This window comes from Pan paniscus, chromosome 3, assembly GCF_029289425.2.
Source record: "Pan paniscus chromosome 3, NHGRI_mPanPan1-v2.0_pri, whole genome shotgun sequence".
NCBI lineage: Eukaryota > Metazoa > Chordata > Mammalia > Primates > Hominidae > Pan > Pan paniscus.
In genome coordinates, this window is record NC_073252.2 from 2,498,723 (window position 1) to 2,520,663 (window position 21,941).

Here is a 21,941-nt window from a genome sequence, read left to right on the forward strand (position 1 = left end):
CAGATAAGTTGAAAATTTATGTCCACCTAAAAACCTACACACAGATATTTATCTCTGCTTTATTTGTAATTGCCAAAACTTGGAAACAACCAAGATGTTCTTCGTAGGTAAATGGAAAATAAACTGTGATACATCCACGCAACGGAATATTATTCACTGCTGAAAAGAAATGAACTATCAGGCTGTGAAAAGACATGGAAGCAACTTAAGTGCCTACCACTAAGTGAAATAAGTCAATCCGAAAAGGCTACATACTGTGATTCCAATTTTATAATATTCTGGAAAAGGCAAAACTGTGGAAACAGTAAAAAGCACAGTGGCTGTCAGGGGCTGGTGGGAGGGAGGGAGGAATAGGCAGAGCACAGGATTTTTAGGGCAGTGGCGCTGTATGATGCTGTAATGGTAGATGTATGTCATCATACATTTGTCTAAACCTACAGAATGTCTAACACCAAGAGTGAACCCTACACCAAAGAGCAGTCCAAGAGTATATCGTGTAACTACGGACTCTGGGTGATAACGATGTGTCAGTGTGGGTTCACTGACTGTAACAATGGTACCATTCTGTCGAGGATGTTGATAGAGGGGGAGCCTGTGCATGTGTGTACAGAACAGGGAGTATGGGAACTCTCTGTACTTTCTGCTCAATTTTACTGTGAACCTAAAACTAAAAACTAGTCTTTTTTTTTTTGAGACAGTGTCTCACTCTGTTGCACAGAATGGAGGGCAGTGGTATAATCACTGCTCAGTGCAGCCTTGAACTGCTGAGCTCAAGTGATCCTGCCACCTCAGCCTCACGAATAGCTGGGACTACCAGCGTGCACCACCATACCTGGCTAATTTTTAAATTTTTTGTAGAGACATGTTCTCACTATGTTGCCTAGGCTGGTCTTGAACTCCTGGCCTCAAGTGATCCTCCTGCCTCGGCCTCCCAAAGTGCTGGGATTATAGGCGTGAGCCACCATACGTGGCCATTAAAGTCTATTTTTTAAAAATCTAAGATCATAGTTGCTCCCTTACTTAAACAATTCCAAGGCTACCCATTTTTCTAAAAATCTACATTCCTCCCCATGGCCTGCAAAGCACAGCAGAATTGGGTCCTTGCTCACCTCAACCCCATCCCTCCCATTCTTCTCAGTCACAAGGCTCCAGCCTCAGCCCCTGAGCAGCCTGAGCCTTTTCCCATTGCAAGGCCTTGTTCTTATTCCTTGCATAGGCACTTCCTGATCTTCGAGCTTCAGCTTACACATAATTCCTTAGGGTTCTCTCTGGACCACTCAGTCTGGAGTGTGTCACTCTCCCTGTTATTACCTTAATGGCTCTTATCCTGCTGGATGGTTCTTATAATATCTAATTTTAGGTGTCAACTTGACTGGGTTATGAGATAATGAGACAGCTGGTAAAGCATTATTTCCGGGTGTGTCTGTGCGAGTGTTTCCAGAGGAGGCTGGCATGTGGGTTGGTGGACTGAGCAGGGAAGACCTGCATCGATGTGGGCAGGGACTATCCAATCAGCTAGGGACCTAGTTAGAATGAAAAACAGAGGAAAGGTGAATTCACTCACTCTTCTGGATCTGGGACACCCTTCTCCTACCTTTGGACATCAGAATTCCAGACTCTCCAGTGTTTGGACTCTAGTACACACACTGGCGACACTCAGCCTTGGACTCAGAGTTACACCATCAGCTTCCCTGTCCCAAGGCTTTCAGGCTTGGACTGAGCCACACTATCAGCTTCCCTGGGTCTCCAGCTTGCAGACGGCCTATCGTGGGACTTCACAGCACCCCCAACTGCGTGAACCAATGTCCCTAACAAATCCCCTCTCATATACCTATTATCTGTATCTATATCTGCATATATCCTACCGGTTCTGTTTCTCTAGAGAACCCTGTTGTAGTTCCTCGCTGGAATAGATATTCCATGATGATAAAGACCTTTTCCCCACTAAACCATCAATGGTGTCTAACACAGAGCCACAGCCACAGTAGTGTTTGCTGAATAAAACAGGAAGGGCATCTGTCCTGCTCACGGCTGTATCCCACATACTGGATGCCCAGCAGTGGGTCAGTGCACACACATGACCTGGAGACCCCATCACTTCAGTTAGTCAAGGGGTCTCAGAAGCAACTCCCAGAAATGATGAGTGGCTGGTCCAGGAATCCTGACCCCAAGGCTGGACCACCTTCCCAGAGTTTGAACTCCTTATGATGTTCTGAGAACATGTGACTTCACTGCAGAAAAAAAACACCAAAGCTTCCTTCAGTTCGTTAGGGAGGGACCCTTGTTTCCCACTCATCATGTGCCTGCTGAGGGGAGGGAATTCCCACTATACCCCAGCAGGAGTGAGTGGACCAGCTAGGTACCACAGGACTCTAAACTACACTGCACAGGTACAAGGGGACATATGTTCTTCAGCCCACGAGGAGCATCTGAGAACTCTGAGGTGAGTGTCAAAGAACTGACATTGCATAGATTGTGTTCTCTTATCACACTTCATTTAATTTAGAAATCAAGGCCAGGCATGGTGACTCATGCCTGTAATCCTAGCACTTTGGGAGGCCGAGGTGGGCAGGTCACCTGAGGTCAGGAGTTTGAGACCAGCCTGGCCAACATGGGGAAACACCATCTCTACTGAAAATACAAAAATTAGCTGGGCGTGGTGGCAGGTGCATATAGTCCCAGCTACTCAGGAGGCTGAGGCAGGAGAATCGTTTGAACCTGGAAGGGGGAGGTTGCAGTGAGCTGAGATTACGTCACTGCACTCCAGCCTGGGTGACAAGAGCAAGACTCTGTCTCCAAAAAAAATTTTTTTTTAGAAATCAATAACAAAAACTATCTGGGAATCCCCCACACATTTGGAAATGTTAAGACACACTTCCAAACAACTCGATGGTCAAAGAATTATAACAGAAATGAGAAAATATGTAGAGTCAAACAATGAGAAAAAAAAAATACATCTCAAAACTTGAAGGGTTCATTAGTGACTTCCTGAGCATCCACTATGTCCCAGGCATTGTACTAAGCACTGGGAACATCCCAGGAACAAAAGAAAAGTCATGCACTGTTAGGGCTACATGTAGTTGGGGGAGCTGAGCAGCAGCAAATGTGTGTGTAACACAGGGGATACCATCAGCTGGTTTCCCCGACATCAAACATGGATTCGTGGAGGAAAAGGGCAGGGAGGGGACAGGCGCTGGGGTGAGAGGAGCCGCAACGCTCACCAAGGCCTCCAGGAAGGGGGAAGGGAGGATGGAGAGAAGTCATGAGAAGAAATCTGAATCTTGAATTTGGCCACGTACCTGGCACAAGCCAATCTTTTCACATGCATGAATGAGCAACTTGACTTACTCAGTTAAATCAAAGAGTGAGGCTAATATGATTTATGCTCATCATGTCTTTATGGGAGAAAAATGAGCTCCTCGTGAAAGCTGTTGTCTTAACAAGAGAGCACATCAGCACCAGAAGAGAGTGATGCGTCCTTTCTTGCACTGTTGGTTGTCTGGAGAGGGAAGGGAGTTGCAAAGGGAAGGGCAACAGTGCCAGCTGGTGCCAGGACAGAGGTGAGCTCAGGTGCAGGTGTGGGATGTGTGGCTTGCCCAGGCAGCGCCCCCTGCTGGAGCTCTGGGGCATGCTGCCCATGTCCACTGTGTGGTGTTGAGACCCAAGCCTTAGTCTCCACAGCAAGACAGATGCTGCTTCCAGGAACCATCTTATATGACCCAGTGCTCCACGAACACACCACAGATGCTGAGTTCAGCACCAGGAGCTGGTTTGGTTCTGGGAACAAACTGAAGTCTTTGATCTGCACAACCTACATTCTAATGGAAAAAGCAAACACACACCTAAGATAAACTTTAGGTAGTGGTGAGTTGTGTGCAGAAAATAACTCAAGGTGAAGAAACAGCTGTGACTTGGGGCCTTACTGTAGTCTGGGTGACCAGAGGTCTCCTGAACACAATGTTTAAGCTGACAATCAGAAGCAAGCAGGAAAAATTTGTGGCACGAGTCTGGGGACAGAGAAGGAGCTGGCGCACAGAGCTGCAGGCAGCTCAGCAGGCGCTGGAGTTGGGGGAGAGAGGAGGTGCCGGGCCAGGAAGGCACAGCCAGAGCACGGGCCTGGGGATACGCTCTGCAGCTCAGATTTGATGCTAAGTGCGATAGAAGCTACTGGAAGTCCTAGGGCAGTAACATGACTTTTCCAATGCTTTTAAAGGATCACTCTAGGTATGAAGGATGAGCAGCAGGGGCAAGAATGGTTGGAGGGATCTAAGTGAGAAAGGTCTATGGTAGAGACGGGGGAACGGGGAAAAGGAGGCATGCTCAGGACCTATTTTGTGGGTAGAGACCTTGACACTCGCTGTGACAGGAGGCGGAAGGAAAGTCAAGGACGACTCACAGGACTTTTCTCAGAATGGCCGATGCTTACTGGTCTTTTGAGAGCTTTTATGTCAGGCATGGTCCTAAGTGCTGTTTCACACAGACACATGGACACACACACACGCACACACACTGAAGCCTTACAAGATTCCAGTAGGGAAAGTACTATTATTATTTTTCTTTTATAGATCAGGAAACTGAGGCACAGGGCAGTCGAGCAATGTTTTCATGTTGTCCAAACCATGCTGGCCAGTGATGGCTGACCCCACTGCCCTTGTTCTTACTTACTACTCTGCACTGGCTCCCAAGGACCTGGAAGGAGGACGGGCCCTTCACTAAGGTGGAGAAAGCTTGAAGAAGAAGATGATTTGGAAGAGGGCAGTTTCAAGTCCCTCCAGTGGAGCATCCTCTGCAGGAGTCCATTATTCACCCAGTAATTGTCCATTAAACCAGCAAAGGCCAAGTGCAGGCACAGTCAACGAGCTCAGGCTCCTTGAGGGCCTGTACTCTAAGACACCCTCACAGGGCGGAGACTGGAGGAATGTGGTGCTGGAGAGGGAATAGGGCCAGAGGAGACATCTTAGAAGGAAACCTTCCTCTGTTACAAAGTCGAATGCTGGACAGAGCACAGAAAGCACAAACTGGAGCCTCAGAAGCTGGTTCTCACCACAGTAACCAATATTCACAATAACATGAATTCACTTATTTACTGACTTCCACTCTGTGTCTTTTCAGTAAAAGCACTCACTGGCTTCTGAATATCGATCTATACTCTCCCACTCCAACACAGCACAATCTCACTACTCCTTGTCTTCAAAAAAAATTGATTCCTCTCAAGAGAGGGGTAGGTAAAATTCTCTAAAATAAATCTGGGGAAAGGAGAAGACTGATGACCCGTTTCTAGTTCCTCTTGGGGACACGAAGCAAAGAGGTTGTGACTGGATTGTCAAGAAATTGGTTTTAAGAACAAAACTCCACCAAATTATGCTTTTCAGGAAGTCAAGCCAATTAACTGCTTCTGCAAAAGTGTACTGTCTGCCTCTCTCCCTTGGTCCATAGTGAGAAAAGCAACCTTGGTGTGGGGAGCCCCTCTTCTGCAGAAACTGCTGCCAGCATGAGGGGACGGCCTGAGAGTCTCGGGTGGGTCTGAAGGTCAGCACACATGTGGTGCAGACATGCTGTCATTCTAAAAAGAAAAAGGATAACTCTGAAACCTTACCACTGCTTCTGATGTGGACGGGTATTTCTGCAGCCCCGTTCTGGGGAGACTGTTCCTTTGACTCAGCAGGTGCAGCTTTAACTTGCCAAAGAGGATCTTCAACAAAGTAATTTACACATGGTGAGGGAATCTCACATTTGAGAGAAACAGAACATTACTATAGCAGAGCCCATGCCAATAGCCAGAGAAGACACACCCAAACAGACATTACAACATGCTTAAATTCTCATTTAGTACTTTTCTACAAGTTAAAGGCTTTGAAGTAATGAATCTCAATGTGTTCATTACTTGTGAGAGAACATGAAAAACTTACTTTTCAGATAGTTGACATAAAATAATACTTATAAATTCAAAATAAATCTCCCTTTAACTCCTGAATAAGAAATACATTTTATGAAAGAACCAAAATTCAGCTTTACCTCTCGAAGCTGGTTATTGCTCATGATAAGAAACCGTTCTCCTGCAACAAAATGAGCTTCTTGCTCCAATTCCTTGAGACGAGCCTGAAAATATGATACACACAATTAATCTCATTCCTAGTTTTCACAATTTAAGATTGTTTAATTTGTTCATCAAACAATTCTCAACAGCAAGATGGGCATGGTGGCTTATGCCTGTAATACCAGCCCTTTGGGAGGCTGAGGCAGGAGGATCACTTGAGACCAGGAGTTTGAGACCAGCCTGGGCAACATAGTGCGACCCCACCACTTAAAAAAAAAAAAAATTAGCCGGGCATGGTGGTGCACACCTGTGGTCCTAGCTGCTTGGGAGGCTGAGGTGGGAGGATTGTATGAACCCGAGAGTTCAAGGTTGCAGTGAGTTATAAGTGTGCCATTGCACTGCAGCCTGTGTGACAGTGAGACACTGTCTCAACAAACAAACACATACACACAAAATTCCCAAAGAAAGCTCTTAAAAGAGTAAAAAATAACCTATAATTTATCAAAATAAGCATAAAAATACACATTTTGGCCAGGCACGGTGGTTCACACCGGTGATCCCAGCACTTTGGGAGGCCGAGGCAGGTGGGTGTCTTGAGCCCAGGAGTTTGAGACCAGCCTGGGCAACATAGTGAGACCTCATCTCTACAAAAAAATAAAAATAAAAATAAACATATTTTGCCTCATGGTGAAATACCTAGGCTCATAGAAGCATCCTCCCCCAAAGGTAAGAAAACAAACTTAAAGAAGTAAAAATAATGGGAAGGAAAGAATCAATTCTCCAACAATATTAAGACTAGAAAAGGGATCCAACATCACACAGAACAAGACAGAGGTAGAAAGTATAGGAAACAGGCTTGTATCCAGAATACATCAGGATATCCTATACATCAGTAAGAAAAAATGTAAAAATGGGCAAAAGACTTGAGCAGATCCTTTACAACAAGAAATTCCTAAAAGCTAATGATGCTATGAAAAGCTAATCGACCCCACTAATGTGAAATGTGACATACAAAATGATATCACTCTGGTCCAGAGCTCTAAAGTAGAGTCAGGGAGCCATTCTAAGGACTGCCTGCATGACCTGAAACGCTGAAAAACAAAAACAAAAAACAGGAACTTGCATTGAACCTCTGAACTGGGCCAAACTGCAATGACCACAACATCCTGGAAAACAGCTAGATTTTGCCAGTGCTGCACCTCCTGAAGAACGACAACCAATGAGCTCAACGGACTCATGTACTAAGCCAACCACCTCCACCAATGATAATTCTTTCACAACAAATGTGTATTCGCCCTTAGCTTCCTTTTAAAAATCTCAACTCCCCTTCCTCTCTTCAGAACACATATTGGCCTTTAGCTGAACCTGTGTCTCCTGAATTGCAGTTTCTAAGACCCCAGGAATGCCTTGTCTAACTGCTTTGCAGCCTGCTCTTTCACCTCTTCTTGGTTGACATTAGTAATCAGGAAAATAGAAACAAAACTCATAATGAGATATCATTATAGCCTCACCAAAATGGCTACAATGTAAAAGTCTGATGCAGCCAGGGGAAGTGAGGATGTGCAAGAATGGGATCCCGTATGCATTCTCATGGGTGAGACTCTGGGAAGCCATTGGGCATTATTGAATAAAACTAAGCAACAGCTTCCCTGTGTCCCAGCAGCACTAGTCACCTCACAGCCCACAGAAACCTGTGCCCACAGGCACAGGGAATGCACTCAGAGGTACAGCGTGGTTTGTAATGACTGCCACTTGGAAACAACCACACGCCTATCGGCAGTGGGACAGAGACACCAAGGGCAGCACAGTCCACAACAGAAAACTCCACAGCACTGAGTGACACACAGAAACACAGGTGGAGCTGAGATGTAGAAGGCTGGGTAAAAGGCCACATGTAAATCACTGTTTACTTACAGTTCAAAAGCAAAGCTAAACTACATTGTTTAGGCTTTGAAGTGGGAAAGCTAGAAAGAAAAGCAACAATGAAAAGGCTACAAAAGTCAGGGTTGCAGTTACTTTTGGCAGCAAGAAAGGGGTTGGGATAGGGAAAGCACACAGGACTCTGGAAAGTCTGTGCTTTGAACCAGGTGATGGTTATATTGGGGTTTCCTTTAAACATTTTATTTTAAAGATGCTCCTGGCATGTGGTTTAGCCTTTTTAAAAATTTGTGCAGATGTATGAGGTACATGAGAAAATGTATTACGTGTATATAATGTGTGGTGGTCAAGTCAGGGTATTCAGAGCGCCCATCATTCAAGTTCAATACCTTTTTGTTAAGTACAGTCATCCTACGCTGCTATCAAACACTGAATTTATTTCTTTTATTTTACTGTATGTTTGCACCCTTTAGCCCGCTTCTCTTCATCTTTGCCCCCACCACTGCTCACCCTTCCCAGTCTCTGTGTCTATTTTCCCACTCTCTACCTACATGTGTTTTCTTAAGAAAACTGAAGTAGAGCATTTTTAAGTATTTTTTCATGCATCTTTACACATCTCTGTATTTTCGTTCTTCAAGAAACCCAAGAATTCCTTCACCAAACTACAGGGGATGATGTCCCTGTGAGAAAAACGTAACTTTTGAGGAGGATCCTGAGGAGCCATTAAAGAACTCCCCGGACACACACGCACTAGATGCTGTTTAGGTCTTTTCAATGCTTGGTTCTCCCCTGCAGGCGTCAGGAAGAGGGAGAAATACTGTCAACACCAAACAAGGAAGAGAAGAAAAGGAGAATCTACTCTAGACCTGCCACTGGGAACAACTATCTCATGCAGGAAAGAGATGGCCAGTACAAACCATCTGGAATAATAACTTACCCCAAGAAGTGCTGACGTCTTCTCCATCTCCTCTTTGTTCACCTGAATGGCGTGGCTTTCCATCACTGTGATTCGAAACCCAAACCAGATCATATTTGCATTAATGTATCCTTTTTACTAAAGACTAAAATGCTTCGCTCCCTGATGAGGACAATAATGACTGCAACTGCCATTTACTCAGCACCTGCTGCATGCCAACCTCTGCACAGGATCTGTCAGGATCCCTGTGTCATACAGGCAAATGGGCACATTGACAGAGCTGGCCTTTGAGGTGGGAGTGGGCGAGGGGACCGCACTGGCCAGCCTGGCCCTTCCCACACTGTGAATGCCCCCTGGCTGACGTGGTGCCCATCAGGACCTGCGGTCAAAGGCAAAGGCAGAAGAGAGCCCTGCATCAGTTCTTGCAGGAAGGTTCTCAAGGTTATAAGGACAGCAAACCAGAATGAGAGACAACCACTAACATATAAAACATCTAGAGAAGCCTACTCCTCCTGGGCCAGGCAGCACAGCAGGGATCCCATATGACCAAGATGTCAGAACCTCGAGTCTTTCCATACCAAGAGGGAATGCAGTCCAACCCCTCACTACAGAAAGGGAAAATAATAGGCTTGCTACCTCTCTGGTGCCCATGAGATATACTATGTACTCCTAAGTAAGGTATGGAGAAATATTCATCCCAAACAATATGAAGAACCCTCTAGAAAAATGGCTGTACTTCATCTTTATGGTAACTTACCTGCCAAAATTGGTATCAGAGGAAGCTCCAAAGTACAAAATAGTTGCCATAAACCATAATCCTGTTTAATAGGAAGAAATAACATCAATGTCAATTTAAATATTATTATATCTGCATTTTGTTGAAAAGCCTACTTTTTTTTTTTTTTTTTGAGACAGAGTCTTGCTCTGCTGCCCAGGTTGGAGTGCAGTGGCGCGATCTCAGCGCGCTGCAACCTTCACCTCCAGGGTTCAAGTGATTCTCCTGTCTCAGCCTCTTGAGTAGGTAGGACTACAGGCACCCCCCACCATGCCAGGCTAATTTTAAAAATTTTTAGGAGAGACGGAGTTTCGCCATGTAGGCCAGGCTGGTTTTGAACTCCTGACCTCAAGTGATCTGCCCACCTTGGCCTCCCAAAGTGCTGGGATTACAGGCATGAGCCACCGCACCCAACCAAAAAGCCTAAATTTTGTTGAGCTAGAATTAAGGCGACCCCTATCATGGGCATGGCTGGTCTCCTACCCAACCTCGACTCCTCTTACTTGCTCTTCCTAATGAACTCTTATTTCCCTTAAGTAGGCTATTTTATTACCAAGATCTGGTAGAGATATTTAGAAATATAGATAGGTTCAAGTCAAACATTGGAAGTGGAAAAAAAGAAATAAAAAGAAATTCTGATAGGCCAAGCCCCATCCTCAATTTTCTTCACTCTTTTTCATTTTTAAGATTGATTTAAGCATTTGTGGACTTCTAGTCTACCATTTTAATTTCAGAATAGGCTTACTGAATTCCCAAAATTTACCAATAATTCTCATTGATTTTTCACTGCCACTATGGATTAATTTGAGGAACATTAGAATCTTTATTCCAGGCCACCTCCCCTGAGAGCATGGAATCTCTATTTATCCGGGCCTTCCTGTGTTCTTCATGAGTCTCATCGTTTTTATTTTTCCTGCTGCCATTAGAGAGTCCCGGGCTCCATCCTCCAACTCTTGCCCTCATGTTCTCTCCTGCCGCTCCAGACCCATTCTCTGCCCTGCCCTTGCCCATTAGGCGGGGCAGGCTCCTCCAGGTCACATCACCCGGGCCACTCCTCTGCTCTCAGATGGGGCATCGGGGGCAGGAGGGAGGGAAACAGGCTGAGCTACTGCCTGTCCCTGGAGCTTTCTCCTTCTGGCTGGTTCCCTTTGCCCTCCCTGGCCTCTGGACACAGTCCCTCCACTCAGCTCTTCTTGGTGGCTCATTGCAGTGGCTGTCTGCTTCCCAGGAAGACTCTGGTTGAGTGAAGCTATGTCCATCCCACTATTAATCAAAATCAATGCTCAGCTTTTACATTAACTATGGCATTGGAAACATCCCACTTAAAGAAGAGGCTTTAAAAAATATTACAATTGTTTTCAACCTACAGAAAGCATTTTTAAAACTTCAGTTCTTATCATTCTAGACAACCCTTTTCTGAGTAATGCACAGGTTAATTTGTTCTTAGAACTCAACGTTTCGTTTCCTTCACATTCAAACTCCCTGGGAGTGCGGGTGCCAATGAAAAGACATCTCTTGTGAGCCTCTGTCAGCCAGAAATTATAATAAAATGCCTTGCCTTCAGTTTAGAGCAAAGGTCCATTGTAAGTCTGTAGAGTGTCTTCAGGTTCTCACATACATTCTGATTCTTTAAAAGAGCAAAAGTATTTTTAAAAATCAGATAAACTTGGTGGCAATCACAGTCTGGAACTGACATGACTTGAAAAATGTTTCCTAGTAAAATCTCATGAGGTTTTCCATGGCAGATGTCATGTACGTGGTAGTATCACCAAACACCTCGACTAGACAAGTTCCCATCTGTAGAAAGTGCTTCTACTGCGCAAGTGCAAGCTATCCATAGCTGGACACTTCCTCCCAACCGAGGGTATTTCTTCATTTTATAGACTGAGAAACAGAACCACAAAGAAGCCTAATGTCTCAGGTACAATGATTAAATGGTAGCAGGGAGAGGAGAATGCAGACCTGGCCTCTCTGGAGTCCACAGCTCCATTGTCTCAGCCTTACCACCTTGCACCCACGCACAGCTGCTGCCACGTTCCACACTTACCCCTCCATTCTCACCCCAGGAGATGCACACAGAGGCCCTGGGAGATGACAAACAAGGGTCTGTGTTCAGCTGACAAAGAGGGAGATGGGATGAGATGTGTCCCTCAATACAGAGTCTAATTACCCTTCCCCTAACCTGGAGTGCCAGGACCTCTTCAACACCCCATTCTGCCAAACAAATCCCCCACCTCCAGCCCACTCAGACTCAGTTTTCTGCTGAAGGCCTGAGATTAGAGTGAACATCCCATGGGACCAGTGGCTAACTGCACACACCTTGGCAATGTTTTCTAGTCATCTTGCTTGTGGCTCTCCTGTGAATGTTGGGAGAACATCCTACAGAAGAGTCCCTCCATGTCAAGTTCTTGACTGCCACCTGGCAGAATTCTACCTGGCTGCCTGCAGGAGCCTTCCACGCCCCAAAACTGACCATGTGACTCCTAGTTTGAATACCCCCAGGACAGGCCCAGCTCCCTGGTATGGCACAGCTGCACGAGGAGCCCCTAAATCTTTTCTGGCTCCCCACCGCCATGCCTCCTTCTCCCCAGGCTGGTCTTGCTGTCCTCCATAGAGGCACCATGTTCTCTGAGAGTCTTACCATATCCCTGCTGCTCCCTCTACCTGGAACTCTCTTCCATTTATCTGAACAATTCATGCCACCTCTTTGGAGAGAATGGTGTAACCTGTGATCTGTAGATTAATGATTAATGGCTGGACTTCCATCTCCCACCCTCATCCATGCCCTGCATGGCTCAACTACAGAGACATATCTGGCTGATGAGACATAAACAGAACTGCATCTGAGGCTGCCTCTTTTCTGCCTCGAGTGTGGATGAGTTGAACCCTGGCCTCAATTTGACCCTGGGCAAGGCACATGTACGTTAACCTTTCTATACCTCAGTTTTCTCATCTGTAAACTGGGACTGATAATTCTGAGATGGACAACTCCTTCTTTCTAATATCTCAGCTTCTGTTTGGAGAAGTCTCCCTGCCTGACGGCATGAAGTGTGGGTAGGGATACTAATCAAGATGCCTGGCCTCCCTGGTGGGGTGTAGACACATGGTACAAGGAGGGAAAGAAAACACTGAAACTTTGACTTTTGGACAGAGAAAAAGTCATGGCTCAGTGCTGCCACCAAGCCTACCAGTTCCAGCTCCCTGGGACTCAGGGCTGCCTGGCTCCTGTTCTTCCCAAGGCCTGGTACTGGTTTTCCTCTGATTCTGTGGGCTACCCCATATCCTTCTGATAAATCTCTTTTTATATTAAGGGAGAGTGCATTTCTGCAACTTATAACCCCAAAACCCTATTGTTACAAATCTTCACATCACAGATGATCTGTGAGGATGAAGTACATGAGGCAAATATCCCCAGCTCAGTGCCCGGTGCCCGACACAGGCTCATATCACCTCTTACCCCCAGCTCAGTGCCCAGTGCCCAGCATGGGCTCACATCACCTCTTATCCCCAGCTCAGTGCCCAGCACACAGCTTGGGCTCACATCACCTCTTAGCCCCAGCTCAGTGCCCAGTACATGGCGAGGGCTCACATCACCTCTTGCTTTGCTCTGATTGCTTGAGCTAGCTCAGTAGCCTGTGTGTTCTTCCAGCAGTGATTTTACCATGTAACTGTTCACTGACAGCTAACTAGAAAGCCTGAACAGGGTGGCCCCAACTGTGGCCACATTGCCACCACTAGACACCTCTCCTCTGGGGCCTGCTGAGAAGTCTCTCTCTCTGGGTTCTAGGCACAGTTCTAGAAGGTGTGAGTGCCTTTGTTTTCCAGATGGTGCTTCCTGATAACTAGGGGTATCTCTAGCAGGGGAGGGCCTGGAGAGAGGCCCAAGACAGTTTTTTTTTTTTTTTTGAGACAGAGTCTCACTCTGTCACTCAGGCTGGAGTTCAGTGGCACGATCTCGGCTTACTGCAACCTCTGCCTCCCAGGTTCAAGCAATTCTCCTGCCTCAGCCTCCTGAGTAGCTGGAACTACAGGCACCTGCCACCATGATTGGCTAATTTTTATATTTTTAGTAGAGACAGGGTTTCACCAGGTTGGCTAGGTTGGTCTTGAACTCCTGGCCTCGAGTGATCGGCCCACCTTAGCCTCCCAAAGTGCTGTGATTACAGGCATGAGCTACTGCACCCAGCCCGAGACCCAGGGCAGTTCTGACCATTCTCTCCACACAGAGTGAAGAGTAGCCATCCCAGGACCTCTGGCACTGTGGCCACGTCACCAGCCCTAAGGATTTATCAATGAGTGGCATTGTGTTCATGGAGCAGGTGACACTGAAATCAGAGAGTCATCTGGAAGAGTCACACTATGGACAGATTTCCTAGGAACAGGTGCCATAGAAGAACAGCCATCACCTATCCTTATTCAACATCCTCCACCAGAAATGCCAAGGTCACAACTATTTGTGCTGAATAAGTGAAAATGAATGTTGACAATGTTCTTTTTACTATTAGGCTATCAATAAAATAGAAAAAGCTTCCAGAAAAAATAGGATGTATTAAGGTTGATAAAACCTTATCTTAAACAACTCACCACAATATTTCTTGAGGAATTTCCATATGTGCTGTTCACTTTAACCGTAATGGATTTTTCACAGTATTTTTCTACTAAATCTTCAAAAGAGGGTGTGGCATCACTAGGATCTATAAGCCATGCAGCAATTCTGGGATCTAGCCCTATAAAATCAGCAACTGAAGAGAAAAAGGTCATTCAGTCATCCCAAGAAAAACCAATAGTTGTTTTTCCTGCTTTGACAAAGTTCTTAAGTTCAAACGAATAGTAGTAGTATTGTCATCCTCTCAAATTATAGAGCTAAGGACCAAAGTGACTTTCCATTATTCTCCAGAATTTAGAACCTTTGATAAGGCAGCCTCGATGAACCCAAGTCCCACATGGCCCGTCTCTGTGGGTGTCACATTAAAGAGGCAGATTTCAAGTAGCCATAAAGGAGGGACTCCAAGCTCACTTGCAATTTGGATCTCTCAAAAACATGTTAAAAGCTGTCGAAGTCAGAGTAGTGGGTCATGCTACCTGCCTCCCCTCGTCCTTGCTCCTCTTTCCTTCAGGCATCCTCTCTGCCAAGTCCTGCCCTCCTCCAGCCTGTCACTGGGCTGTCTGGCACCATGGAGTCTGGAATCCAAGCCTCTTGAGCAAAAGGAAGAAGGGCGGGAGTTGCCTGAGCACACACGACACCCTCGTCACTGAGTGTTGAACAGGTAGTGTGTGCAAGGCAAAGATACCTTGGCATTCTCCCTGAAGTGTGGAAAATCTACAAGACAACTAATGTGTGGCGCTTTGGTACTGTGGAAGGAACACCAGGCCTGGATTCTGAATCACCCTCTGAGCCTGGGAGGCCACCTCGCCCCTTCAGTGTTGGTTTCTTCATCCAAAAACTGGGGGAACGATTACTGTAATTATGTGCGATATACATGAGAAAATGCTTTTTAAAAAGTAAATACGATATTTGCTAAACAAACAAGTTTTTATACCAGAACACTTTAGACATGAAGGGAGAGTCATAAAAGGCTGGGGAGGTGGGGCAGGCTAGAAATCAATAGACAAACTAAATCCTAAAGTGACTGCTTTTTAAGTTACTTTAAAATTTTGAATTGTGCCACACAAAAGTAAGGAGTTTGCCTTTAAATAAAACTATAGTCTTAGATCATATCACATTAAATATTATATGTTCAGGCATCTTTAAATTATACCAGTCTAAGAGATTTATATTTACCAAAGCAGCCAGTATTATGACTTTCTCATTTGATATCTAGGAAGGCTCTTACAGTAGCACATTTGGAGCTCTGGATAAGAGGAGCACATGTCTCCGTCAGCAGCACATCATTTTCTACAACACTGTCTGGTGATGCGGACTGACCCAATAGGACTGTTTCACTCCACTTCCCTTTTCAATGCTTTAATATTCCAAAAGTAATGGTTATCAACATATATTTTTTAAAATCCTTGGGGAAGCTCTGACAGTATAAGAATGCTCTGGGAGATGGTCCCTATAATCTCTTGCAACTGACAAACTGAAGCCTGCCAGGACAAATCCCACACTAGGGAGAAAATGCCAGTAGCTGAAAAAGAAATGCTAACAAAATAAGATTTAAAACAAACTCAGAAAATTAAGAAAGAGTAAAAGCTGTAAAAAAGTAAGTAAATCCGAATAATATACTTAGAAATTAGGTGACTTAGAAAAAGAAAAATTATACAAAGAAATGACAGAATCTAGGAGAGAAAATTTAAAAAAAGAAGACATTTCAGAAATAAAAACTAAACTGGCGCAAGACACAAAAGCAAATAAACATAATAGCTAACTACTTAAAGTAAAAAAAAAGAATTAAGAAAAGGGAATTTTTTGTTTGTTTTGTTTGTTTTTTTGAGATGGAGTCTTGCTCTGTTGCCCAAGCTGGAGAGCAATGGCATGATCTCGGTTCACTGCAACCTCTGCCTCTCAGGTTCAAGTGATTCTCCTGCCTCAGCCTCCCGAGTAGCTGGGATTATAGGCACCCACGACCATGCCCAGCTAATTTTTGTTTTTTTTAGTAGAGATGGGGTTTCACCATGTTGGCCAGGCTGGTCTTAAACTCCTGACCTCAGTTGATCTGCCCACCTCAGCCTCCCAAAGTGCTGGGATTACAGGCGTAAGCCACTGTGCCCAGCCAAAAAAGACAGAGTATTTTTTTTAATAAAAAAGAATCAAGTCCAACAGAACTTAAAAATAAAATAAAATAAAATTTTAAAAAATCTAAAAGAAATGAAGAAACTGAAAATGGATTCTGGATAAAAAATGATAAATATGACAAAAAGATAAATATGAAAGACAGACAAGAAGATTCAACATATGAAATAGGAAATCAAAGGAAAAAAAACAAACGAACACAGCACTAAACACTGTAATTCAAGATGACTTTAGGCCGGGCATGGTGGCTCATGCCTGTAATCCTAGCACTTTGCGAGGCCGAAGCAGGCAAATCACGAGGTCAGGAGAGGCAGATCACAAGGTCAGGAGATTGAGCCCATCTTGGCTAACACGGTGAAACCCTGTCTCTACTAAAAATACAAAAAATTAGCCGGGTGTGGTGGTGGGCACCTGCAGTCCCAGCTACTGGGGAGGCTGAGGCAGGAGAATGGTGTGAACCCAGGAGGCAGAGCTTTCAGTGAGCTGAGATCATGCCACTGCACTCCAGCCTGGGCAACAGAGTGAGACTCCGTCTCAAAAAAAAAAAAAAAGAAGATGACTTTAAACTACATAAAGACATATACATAATCAATACAGCGTAGTATCGACACAGAATAGACCTACAGATCAGTGGAACAGAATCAAGAGTCTAGAAATAAACCCATACATCAGTGGTTGATTGATTTTCAACAAAGGTACTAAGAATGGTGTTGGATACCAACAATGGGTTGAATTGTGGTCCTCAAAAGATAACTCCACCCAGAATCTCAGAATGGGAACTTATTTGAAATAAGGGCCTTTGCAGATATAATTACGGTAGGAATCTTGAGATGAGATCATCTTAAGTTAGGGTGAGCCCTAAATCCAATGATGAGTGTCCTTATGAGAGACAGAAAAGAAGGTGACATATAGAGACATGCAGAGAGAAAAGGCCACATGAGGATGGAAGCAGAGACTGGAGGGATGTGTCTACAAGTCAAGGAGTGAAAAGGACTTCCAGCCACCACCAGAAGCTGGGGGAGAGTCACAGAATGGATTTTCCCTCAGAGACTCCAGAAGGAACTGCCAACACCTTAATTTGGACTTCCAGCCCCCAGAACTGTAAGAAAATAAATTTTTGTTTTAAGCACTCAGTTTATGGTAATGTTACAGCAGACCTAGGAAACTAATACAGACCCCTACCTCACACCATATGCAAAAATTAACCAAAAATGGATCATAAGCCTAACCTCAGAGAGAATATGATTAAACTTGTATGAAAAAAATGAGTAAATCTTTCTGACCTTGGATTAAACAATAGTTTCTTAGATTTGACACCAAAAACACAAATAACAAAAGAAAACACAAATAAATCGGATTTCCTTAAAAAAAAAAGTGTGCTTCAAAGGACATCAAGAAACTAAAAAGACAAGTCACAGATTGGGAGAAAGTATTTGCAAATTGTATATCTGACAATAAACTCATATTAGAATATATAAATAATTCTTACAAATAAACAATAAAAAGACAATGCAATTTTAAAATGGGCAAAATATTTGAACAGACATTTCCCCCCAAAAAGATATAAAAGTGGCCAATAAGCACATGAGAAGATGTCCAATATCATTAGGCATCAGTATAATACAAACCAAAACCACAAGGATGTAACACTTCACATCCACTTGGATGACTAAAATAAAGATACACAAGAACATGTATTGGGCAAGGATGTGGGGAAATTACAGTGCTATATACAGTGCTGGTTAAAATGGTGCAGCCTTGTTGGAAACAAGTTTGGCAGTTCCTCAGAATGTTAAATACAGAGTACCACATGACCCAGCAATTCTACTTCTTCTAGATACATACGCAAGCAAGTTGAAAATATGTCCATGCAAAGACCTTTACACCAAAGTTCATAGAAGCATTAATCATAACAGCTAAAAGTGAAAACAACTCAAATGTTCATCAACTGATGAATGAACAAAATATGAATATTATTCAGCCATAAAAAGGAATAAAGTACTGATATATGCCACAACTTGAATGAACCTTTAAAACACTAGGTTAAAAACCAACAACAACAAAAAGCTACATCAGGCTAAATGAAATAAGCTAGTGACAAAAGGTTGCATATTGTGCAATTCTATTCATGTTAAATATTCAGAATACACAACTCCAGAGACAAAAAACCACAGATTAGTGCTTGCCAGAGTCTGAGAAAGGGGGGATGGGGAGTGGCTGCTAAGGAGTACAGGGTTTCTTTTTGGGGTGACAAAAATGTTCTGATATTATGTAGTGGTGATACATGCACAATTCTGTGATTACTTGAAAAACCCCTGAATTGTACAGTTAAAGAGTAAATTTTATGGTATGAAATTATATCTTAATAAAACTGCTATTTTTTAAAGCTATACCAGAAAGCTATTTACAAGGTGTTCTTTTTTTCTTTTTCTTTTTGAGACAGAGTCTTGCGAGATCTCTGCTCACTGCAATCTCTGCCTGCCAGGTTCAGGTGATTCTTCTGCCTCAGCCTCCTGAGTAGCTGGAACTACAGGCGCATGCCATCATGCCCGGCTAATTTTCATATTTTTAGTAGAGATGGAGTTTCACCATGTTGGCCAGGCTGGTCTCGAACTCCTGACCTCAGGTGACCCACTCGTCTCCGCCTCCCAAAGTGCTGGGATTACAGACGTGAGCCACCGTGCCCGGCCAAAGTTTTTTTTTTTTTTTTAAGGGTACATACATATCTTGCAAAATTGACCCAAAACAGCCAACACCAAGACACAGTCTAGTAAAACACTAGACTTTAAAAAAAAAAAAGGAAAACAAAACAAACAAAAACCTTTGGACATTCAGACAAAAAGACCAAGTCACTAATTAGGGAAAGAGAATCAGATTTTCACCACACTTTCTGAAAGCACCACTTTATGCCAAAAAACAATAGTATAGCATATTTTAGAAATACAAAGAAAGATGTAAACCAGTGATCTTATATACAGCCAAACTGACCTCCAAGTACAAAGGATTCTTCAGTATGTTTTAAAGGAGATCAATAAGGTTAAGTAAAAACCCTGTCATCCTGAACATGAATTAGAAATATCAGTATGAACTCACAGTATATTTTATCTTAAAAAAAATACAAACATCTTAGCCTGGTAACAAAAGTCAACCTAATAGTGAGGTACATATCCAGGGACCAGATTCTGGTCTCTAAATGCCATTTTCACTAATGTAACAGGGCTCCTTGAAGAAATGGCTAATTTCAGGTCTAGGGCAGGAAATGCACAAGATGACCTGGAAACATCCTACCATACCACAAATCAAAGAAGATGCCCAGATTACTAGGTTTGTATGACAAAGGCTCACCTAACTCATCAAAGATCATGTGCAATGTGTCAAAACATATCAAATATATTTAAATCCATATGCTCATAATGATACTAAAATGAAAAAGGCTTTTTTTTGATCACCTTTTGGTGATTCTATGAAACAATTCATTATTTTGAAAACGGGTAAATAAAGGAAAATAATCAAATTTTATCTTGGCTTTTCTATATGAAGTGTACTTAGGGTAACCAAATAGATGATAAAAGGGGATTTCTCTTTATGTAAGTGTTATAGCTAATAAATGAAGAAAGCATAATAGATCTTAAATATCACCATGTTGCAATTAAGGAACCTAGACAATGACAAGCAGTAGCTTCTAACATCACAAAAAAAGATAAACATCCAAACATTATATACCTCCTGACAAACGTATACAACACTTATGTAGTCTTTCTCTCCCAAATCTAACCTGAATCTGATCAGGCATCTGGATCTAATTGCCAATTTACAGGAAATAGAAGAGAGATAACATATTAAATGAGAAGAAGGAGATGTGCTCAGTAAAATCCAGACTGTGAGAAATTCTACAGGACAAACAATCTGGTTTCTTCAACAACAAAACAACTGCAAGAGTGTAAGACAGAGGAAGGGAGAACATATAGATGAAAAGAGGCTTAAGAAATACAAGCACACCTGGCTGGGCGCGGTGGCCCATGCCTGTAATCCCAGCACTTTGGGAGGCCGAGGCAGGCAGATTACTTGAGGTCAGGAGTTCGAGACCAGCCTGGCCAACATGGTGAAACCCCTCTCTACCAAAAATATAAAAAATTAGCCAGGCGTGGTGGCACGTGCCTGTAATCCCAGCTACTCAGGAGGCTGAGGCAGGAGAATTGCTTGAACCCAGGAGGCAGAGGTTGCAGTGAGCCAAGATTGCACCATTGCACTCTAGCCTGAGTGACAGAGCGAGACTCCATCTCAAAAACAAACAAATAAACAAAAAGAAATACAAGTTATGGGCTTTGGGCCCCAGTTAAAACAAACTGTAAAAAAACAAAACAAATAAACAAAAACAGTTCTAGAACAACTAGGGAAGTGCAAACACTGACTAGACAGCTAATAATAAAAAGAGATTATTGGTAATAGAGTGATGTTACCAAAATGGTAGAATACAAGAAAGCCGGCTTCACTCTCCTTCACAGAAAAAGCAAAAACCAATATACAGCACCAAGATTATCACCAGCAATATCCCAGAACCCAAATATAAGGATGACACAGTTTCCAAGGCCACACAGAAGTGAAAAAACTCCATGCAGACAGTAAGAGAATCAGACTTTATGTCCCTTCCCCAATCTGCCAGTCACCAAACATGTAGAAAAATTTCTCCCAATTCAGTTACTAAACTGAAAAAAGTGAGACTGAGGTGGAAAATCAACTTTCCCATCATCTTGGGCCCCCTGGCAGGAGACCCGTCCCTGCCACAATCCACAGGAAGCATCATGAGTGTCTGAAGGGAGAAATATCCCTGAGGACAGCCAGAAATGGGCAGTGGTAGAGACTAGCAGACACTCGGCTCTGTACCATAGACAGAGGAGACACCAAATCAGAAAGGCTGGTCAGTAGGACCATGTTGTAGGAGGTACATCCTACAGGTCCCCTGGGCATGAACTCCCGGCTAGCCTTCCCATACTGCGAGGTATTCCCTTAGGGACTTTCCTCATCAGGGATGGGGAGCGCTCTGAAGTTTGCTAGAGCCGAGGCACACCTGGGCTTAAGGTGCCACCTAGTGCTGAAAAGGAAGCAAGGACCTAGCAAAAACAAAAAGATATTTAACAGGTATATTGACAAAAAATCTCTGAGCAAACATATCTAATAAAAAACCAAAACAAACCAGAAAGAGAAGATTGGAACAAAAAAACGAATCCTTCAATGCAAAGAAATAGACGTACATTCACAAGAAATAATAGCAAGTGGGGAACCATGACATCCTCAAACCAGACAAAGCAAGGAGCCAGTGACTGACCTTAACAGGATGGCGACAGTGAAGCTCTTTGATCAAGAATTCAAAATTGCAGTTTTAAGGAAACTCAGTGATCTCTAAAATAACACAGAAAAACCCAGAAATTAATCAGAAAAATTTAACAGAGGTTGACTTAATTTAAAAAATCAAACAGAAATCCTGGAACTGAGAAATATATTTGCTGAACTGAAAAATTCAATAGAGGCTCTCAACAGCAGAATGGATCAAGCAGAGAAAACAATCAGTGGGTCTGAAGATAGACTACTGGAAAAGACACAG

At 43.5% G+C, this 21,941-nt stretch overlaps 1 protein-coding gene across 3 annotated transcripts in view; it reads right to left on the reverse strand.

Annotated features, from left to right (window-relative positions):
• The window catches only part of POLN (DNA polymerase nu), a 171,051-nt gene that overhangs the window by 93,945 nt on the left and 55,165 nt on the right, over nucleotides 1–21,941 (reverse strand). For all 3 annotated transcript variants that reach the window (XM_063603673.1, XM_055111138.2, XM_063603672.1), the window contains 6 exons: nucleotides 14,191–14,348; nucleotides 11,165–11,233; nucleotides 9,589–9,649; nucleotides 8,853–8,917; nucleotides 6,016–6,099; nucleotides 5,597–5,692 (listed from right to left, as the gene is read on the reverse strand). In XM_063603673.1, the coding sequence (XP_063459743.1) occupies nucleotides 5,597–5,692; nucleotides 6,016–6,099; nucleotides 8,853–8,917; nucleotides 9,589–9,649; nucleotides 11,165–11,233; nucleotides 14,191–14,348 (533 nt within the window). The remainder of the gene's footprint in view (nucleotides 1–5,596; nucleotides 5,693–6,015; nucleotides 6,100–8,852; nucleotides 8,918–9,588; nucleotides 9,650–11,164; nucleotides 11,234–14,190; nucleotides 14,349–21,941) is intronic.